The sequence below is a fragment of the Dendropsophus ebraccatus genome, chromosome 2 (assembly GCF_027789765.1).
Source record: "Dendropsophus ebraccatus isolate aDenEbr1 chromosome 2, aDenEbr1.pat, whole genome shotgun sequence".
NCBI classification, from domain to species: domain Eukaryota; kingdom Metazoa; phylum Chordata; class Amphibia; order Anura; family Hylidae; genus Dendropsophus; species Dendropsophus ebraccatus.
This window is the reverse complement of record NC_091455.1, coordinates 86851335-86857539: the sequence shown is the minus strand read 5'-3', so window position 1 is coordinate 86857539 and position 6205 is coordinate 86851335. Positions and strand designations below refer to the sequence as shown.

At 45.6% G+C, this 6205-nt stretch overlaps 1 protein-coding gene across 3 annotated transcripts; it reads left to right on the top strand.

Annotated features, from left to right (window-relative positions):
* Positions 1-369: 369 nt before the first annotated feature.
* On the top strand, positions 370-5900 carry GMNN (geminin DNA replication inhibitor). Of its 3 annotated transcripts, none has more exons than XM_069960145.1 (7): positions 370-482; positions 1863-1925; positions 4020-4118; positions 4311-4446; positions 4535-4617; positions 5230-5340; positions 5442-5899. In XM_069960145.1, the coding sequence occupies exons 2-7, from the start codon at positions 1869-1871 to the stop codon at positions 5577-5579; spliced, it is 624 nt and encodes a 207-aa protein (XP_069816246.1). In that variant the 5' UTR covers positions 370-482; positions 1863-1868; the 3' UTR covers positions 5580-5899. The 3 variants fall into 3 exon arrangements, with proteins under 3 accessions (XP_069816246.1, XP_069816247.1, XP_069816248.1); XM_069960146.1 differs by having other exon boundaries at positions 370-492; XM_069960147.1 differs by lacking the exon at positions 370-482 and adding an exon at positions 771-982 and having other exon boundaries at positions 5442-5900.
* The last annotated feature ends 305 nt before the right edge of the window (positions 5901-6205 follow it).

The window sequence follows — 6205 nt, the reverse complement described above, 5'->3', positions numbered from 1 at the left end:
TGGTGTGGTGGTATCCATAAATACTTGAACTTACAGGCAAAGAGTAGAATGCAACGCAGATGGGGTCAGCAGACTTCCTGACAGGAATGCTTACACTAAAAGTCTGTATTATAGTTCTCCCATCAATGTCAATGGACAATGTGCCATGTGGACACTTACAATCAGTAGCAATGTCCCACTACACCCTAGTAGTCACACCGCATCCTATAGAGTCTGACAGAGCCCGTGCTGCCCCCTCACTAGTTACCGGGCACCTCAGCCTCTCCCCACCAGGTGGCGCCCTGCGTCACGTGACCAATCGGCGCTCAAGACAGAAAAAAAGCGGGGAGGGCGGAAGGGTAGGTCACGTGACGTCTGGGCGCTAAGTATAAAAGAGGCGGAGCGCGGGAACGCATTACTTGAGAAGGCGCTCGGTGTGTGAGAAGCGCGGCGGAGACGGCTCGTTGTGAAGGCGCAAAGAGAGATTTGTTTCTTCGGCTATTGTGAGTCTTGGTAAGGGCTGGATGTGTTATTGTATGCTTGTGGGGTTATATTGTCTGTAGTCTGGCTACCGCCATTTTTACGTGGTCTGCTATGCGCAGTCTGCTCTGTGTCAGTGTTCCGCTGCAGACGTGAGGCAGGGCTCGCAGTCCGCTGTGTGCCCCGCACCGCTGTAATATCGCAGCCCTCAGTCTCCGCTGCTGCGGACGCTCGGGCGGGCTCGCTCACGTGATCCCGGGCTCCAGCTGTGCCGCTCGGTGTCATGGCTGCCGCCTGTTGTGGTGTCCTGGTCACACACCCGCGGCTCCTCTGGTGTCTGCTGTCCCGGTGATGCTGCTTATACTAAGTTCCTCCCTCCCATGAAGTAGTGCGGGTATCGCCGCCACATCTGGCCCTGTGAGGAGGCCGCTCGGCTGTAGCCGCCCCCCCCCAGGCTTCTATGCCGGTACGGAGCCATTGCTGCGGCTTCCCTCCCTCCTCACTGCTGTGAGATCTACATTAGGTGGGACATACCCAGAGCCCGATGTCTATAGGCTGCTGTACAGTGATGGCTATGGGGAGGGGGTGTACACTTGGTCTGTGCACTGTGTGTGTGGCTGTAGAGGGCTGTGCACTGTGTGTGTGTGGCTGTAGAGGGCTGTGCACTGTGTGTGTGTGTGTGGCTGTAGAGGGCTGTGCACTGTGTGTGTTTGTGTGGCTGTAGAGGGCTGTGCACTGTGTGTGTGTGTGTGGCTGTAGAGGTCTGTGCACTGTGTGTGTGTGTGTGTGGCTGTAGAGGGCTGTGCACTGTGTGTGTTTGTGTGGCTGTAGAGGGCTGTGCACTGTGTGTGTGTGGCTGTAGAGGGCTGTGCACTGTGTGTGTGTGTGTGGCTGTAGAGGGCTGTGCACTGTGTGTGTTTGTGTGGCTGTAGAGGGCTGTGCACTGTGTGTGTGTGTGTGGCTGTAGAGGTCTGTGCACTGTGTGTGTGTGTGTGGCTGTAGAGGGCTGTGCACTGTGTGTGTTTGTGTGGCTGTAGAGGGCTGTGCACTGTGTGTTTGTGTGGCTGTAGAGGGCTGTGCACTGTGTGTGTGTGTGGCTGTAGAGGGCTGTGCACTGTGTGTGTGTGTGTGTGTGGCTGTAGAGGGCTGTGCACTGTGTGTGTGTGTGTGGCTGTAGAGGGCTGTGCACTGTGTGTGTGTGTGGCTGTAGAGGGCTGTGCACTGTGTGTGTGTGTGTGTGGCTGTAGAGGGCTGTGCACTGTGTGTGTGTGTGTGGCTGTAGAGGGCTGTGCACTGTGTGTGTTTGTGTGGCTGTAGAGGGCTGTGCACTGTGTGTGTGTGTGGCTGTAGAGGTCTGTGCACTGTACACCTGTTATGTGTAGTAACACTCATCTGCTCTACAGGTTATCATGAATTCCAACAAGAAACTCAGGGCTGATGTGGAGAGACCAACAACCTCCATCAAGGTAACTATCTCTCTACACTGCGGCCATTGTGAGCTGGCAGTGCAGTCACCTGACTGTGAGCACCTCAGCAGCTGTGACTACCTGCACAATATACCAAAACAAGTGCTGCTAGGTGTGGGGGACATCCTATATTCCCCCAATTATACAGAACATTGTCTGTGCTGGGTGTCTCCATATGTATAATCTGTTAATGGCTCAGTCAAATAAGGAAGGCCAGTATTGTATAGGTGACAAATACCTGTATTCAGTCTTATAATCAGGTATTGGTCACCTATATAATACTGGCCTTATTTGACAGATCTAGAAATAGGCTGTATAGGCTATGTAAACTGGGTACTGCCAGTGTCATGTCCCTTAGAGCCACCACCCTGGCCATTTGGTACCATATGGCAGGTATCTTGGTACGACATGTGCACTCCCCTCTTATAACTTTCTATATACAGTGGTGCCTTGGATTACAAGCATAATTCATTCCGGGACTGCACTTGTAATCCAAATCCTTTTTTAAACCAAAGCAAATTTTCCCATAAAGCATAGAAATGCAGACATTTGTTCCACCCCTCAAAAATGATTTATTCTGAATAACATGTAAAACAGATGAAACAGCAGAATGTGATATTATAAGTTACTGTACAGTAATGGAGAGGATGGGAAACACAAGGGCTGACAGACTGCAGGGAGCATGAAGGAATGAGCAGGACAGATGTGGGCACATACATGCAGCGCTTTGTCTGGGGAGAGGGGTTACAGCTATGGAGAGATTACCTTCACAGTCCTGTCCCCTGATGTAAGCCCCAGCCTAAAGTGGATCTGCTATGAGTTTGAAGGTGAGGGAGACTACCTGGGTCAGAGTACAGTGCTGTAGACCCTGCTATGCAGGCCATGCCCTTCCCACACTTTCCCTCACACCCAGTACAGGGAGCTCTCAAACCAAAGCAATGCTCTTAAACCAAGGTACCACTGTGTATGTATGTGCATATATGTGTGTGTGTATATATATATATATGCGAAAATAAAAGGGCAAGGCTAGGAATGATGGCTAGAGGCAAGCAGATATGGACCTTGTATAATATCAAGCCTACTGTCTTCTGCTCAATAGTAAATAGGTTGCTGTCAATTTATTATCCTTAAAACATGTTGTAGAACACAATTCCTGAATAGGAATTGTCATTCTTAAAAGCTAAAATGTATGATTATGTGCTTTAGAATGTAGTATCCAGCCCCATGATGCAATTGCATGACACTATAAAGGACAGTACAACCACTTCAGTGCTGTAGCCTGTGGTGGATGTGTAGAGTATGGGCAGTGACCTTAAAAGGAGCACATTAGTATCTGGTAAAAAATGCTTTTTTCCTTTTAAATGGTGGTCCCTAGCTTCATGAACTGTCTAATGTGCTTGTTGCCATAGCTGAAATTCTGCTTTATTTTAGTGGCACTAGTTTTATTGAATAGCCCCTTGAATACAGACCCCAGCCTTTTTTTCACACTGTAGCATGTTAAAGACATCCAAAAACAGTCAAAAAGCAAGTCTGAATGACTGTTACCTGCAGGTTAAAAAGATTTTCCCATGAGATAACTTGTGCTGTACAGTTAGCTGTCATAGGAGCCTCTGGTGTCAAGTGTTGCAATATGAGAATGTGATAATCCATAACTTTAAAGGGTTTGACATAATAGTTGAAATGTTTAACAATGCAGGTTCCCACAGTCTTCAGCACTTGTTCTGTTGATTGACAGTGAGATAATAATCGGCAGTAGAACCTGACCGTGGGAAAGTTGAGCTTGTGTCACATGGAGTATAGTGCGAATCAGTGACTTTCTCACGGTACTGTAGTGATACAGTTCTAACTTGTTATCTGACTACTTGTTTGCAGTAGTGTGGTGGCAGTATAGCTATTATAAAATCATTCTTCTCAATGTAATCCCCTTGTTTGTTCTGCCTTAAGGATATTGATTAAACTTCTTCAGCTAAATGGCTTGTCTAGGCCTAAGAACAGGCCTCTGTTCTATGTAAGATTAAGCTGTATTGGTTGCCTCCTGTAAGATTGGCATCTACTAAATATATTGACACTGTAAAACACCTTTTTTCCTCTTAGAACTTTTTTACTGATAAAGCATGTGAAAATGCCCAAAGGAGGACTCTTAAGGTGATTCAGCCCTCTGCCACTGGTCAGCTCGTCGGCCGCATTACTGAGGTATGTATTAAGAACACACCAGATCAAACTACTTCTGGATACTTTCTCTTAGCGAATACAAACCACATAGTTGCACATGTTTAGCTTAACTTTTTTGGGGGAAAATACAACTTCTGTAGTGGCTTTTGCTTCAACTTGGCTCATCTCACATAAGCTAGTCTGCAGTCCTCTAATGTTTAGCCTCTTCTGTAGACCAAGAACTCAACAAAAAGAAAACTATGGAACGATCAGATCATATCAAAGAAGGCAAAGGTGGAAGTTGCAGTTGACCCAGAACAAAGGGAAAATAAAGACTGTTCGGATGACGCTTATGAACTTATGGTGAAAGGTGAGCCCTTGTTAGCAGAGATACATTACTGGATCATAAACTAACTTTTTTTTTTTTATTGACTCTTAATGGTTCCTTTTCTCTACAGAAAATCCCACATACAAGTACTGGAAGGAACTAGCAGAAGAAAGAAGGAAGGCACTCTACGAAGTACTACAGAAGAATGAAAAGGTGTGTTTACTTGGTGCTTAAAGGGGTTGGTGACTCTATAGTAATGTTCAGTGTATGCACTGCACAAGATGATGGCTTCATAAGTACCTTGCAGTGCTAATATCAGATGCCCCTCCCTGGGCTGTGCCTTACTGAATAGCAATCCCATCCATAAAATAGACAAGCATGTGACCTTGCTCCTCTGTCTGGCTTCCTCTCCTGGTGGATATACAAAGGAGAAGCCTGGTAACATGCTTTTCTATGCTTATGGATGGTATCTTCAGTTGCAGTTTCGCTTCACTCCAGTTTTCAATTGCAGATGAGTTGCTCCCCACCCATCCCCCAGCTGCAGTGCACACTGCTCCAATGCTGTGGCAAGGTTGCATTTTCAGAATCCCTTTAATCCCCTTTCTTGATGCCCAGCACATGAGCCACTGACACTCCATGCCAAAGTAGTCCCAGCCATGTGCTCATGAGCGAGTCCATGCTGCTGCTCTGCCCCACAAAAGGAGCAAAGAATGACACCTAAAAATGCAGTGTGGTGAATAGGCTTACTCACCAGGAGGCATGTGATTGTAGGTACAGATATTTTCTTAAAGGGCTCAATTCTTAACTTTTCATTTGTTTTGACAGTTACATAAAGAAATAGAGCATAAAGATGGGGAGATTGCACGGTTGAAGCAGGAAAATGACGAACTCATGGAACTAGCAGGACATGTCCAATACATGGCTAATTTAATTGAGGTGAGTACAACAGTGGCTTGTTTTGGTCAATATCTGTCAGTGGGTTTATGTCCTGGGATTTACAGCATCATGTGGTTGTGATGTAATGTTTCTTGTTACAGAGGCTTACTGGAAGTGCACCTCAAAGTCTCGAAGACTTAAAGAACCTAGACTTGGAAGAGGCTAGATGTGAAGATGAAGCGGACTTGGAGGAGGAGCAGCAATCAAATCAATCTTCCAGTGTGGAAGATGATGCATAACTATAAAGGACATTCATAAGATGCATAACTATAAAGGACATTCATAAGTGGCCAAGAACTGGGTCCTAGTGCATTGAATGGCTGTAACTGCCACTACAAATTCAGCCTATTTACTGGAACTTGTGGACAATTTAAGGGATAGAAGAAAATCTGTCTTGGTGGTACAAAGTAGTTGCCAGTACAGATACAAGTGTTTTTTCCAGGTTGCCACTTGTTATAACTGCAAATACTATGTATTTTCACTTTTCTGTAAATAGTTTTTAATCCGCTAGCCTTGATAAAAGGTTGTACATTAGGGTTTTTTTTTTTAAATAAAATTGAGTTTAAATTTACTCTAAATATTTGCTAATGCATGGTCTGTAAAATAAATATAACTTAGTGGGACAATCAGCTGAAATCCTTTACTATGGGGTTGTAAAAACAATTGTACAGCAGTTCTAGGGATGAAGGATTTTACAGTACTAGCAAAGGGATTCGCTAGGATCTGTTAGCTGGCTGCATTTGAACTCTGCTGCTCTAGGTGCTGAATAAAGTCCCAGTTTCCAGGACTGGATCCAGCTTTTCCAGACACCCAGAAAGCAGTAGCAGTGTTTTTAAGGCTATGTTCACATTACGTATCAGACCAG

Bases quoted from the DNA above. Each gene is read 5' to 3' on its own strand.
- GMNN (XM_069960147.1), top strand. From the start codon at position 1,869: ATGAATTCCAACAAGAAACTCAGGGCTGATGTGGAGAGACCAACAACC. The intron at 4,119-4,310 runs GTATGTATTAAG...CCTCTTCTGTAG, and splicing joins TCGTCGGCCGCATTACTGAG to ACCAAGAACTCAACAAAAAG. The intron at 5,341-5,441 runs GTGAGTACAACA...TTCTTGTTACAG, and splicing joins ACATGGCTAATTTAATTGAG to AGGCTTACTGGAAGTGCACC.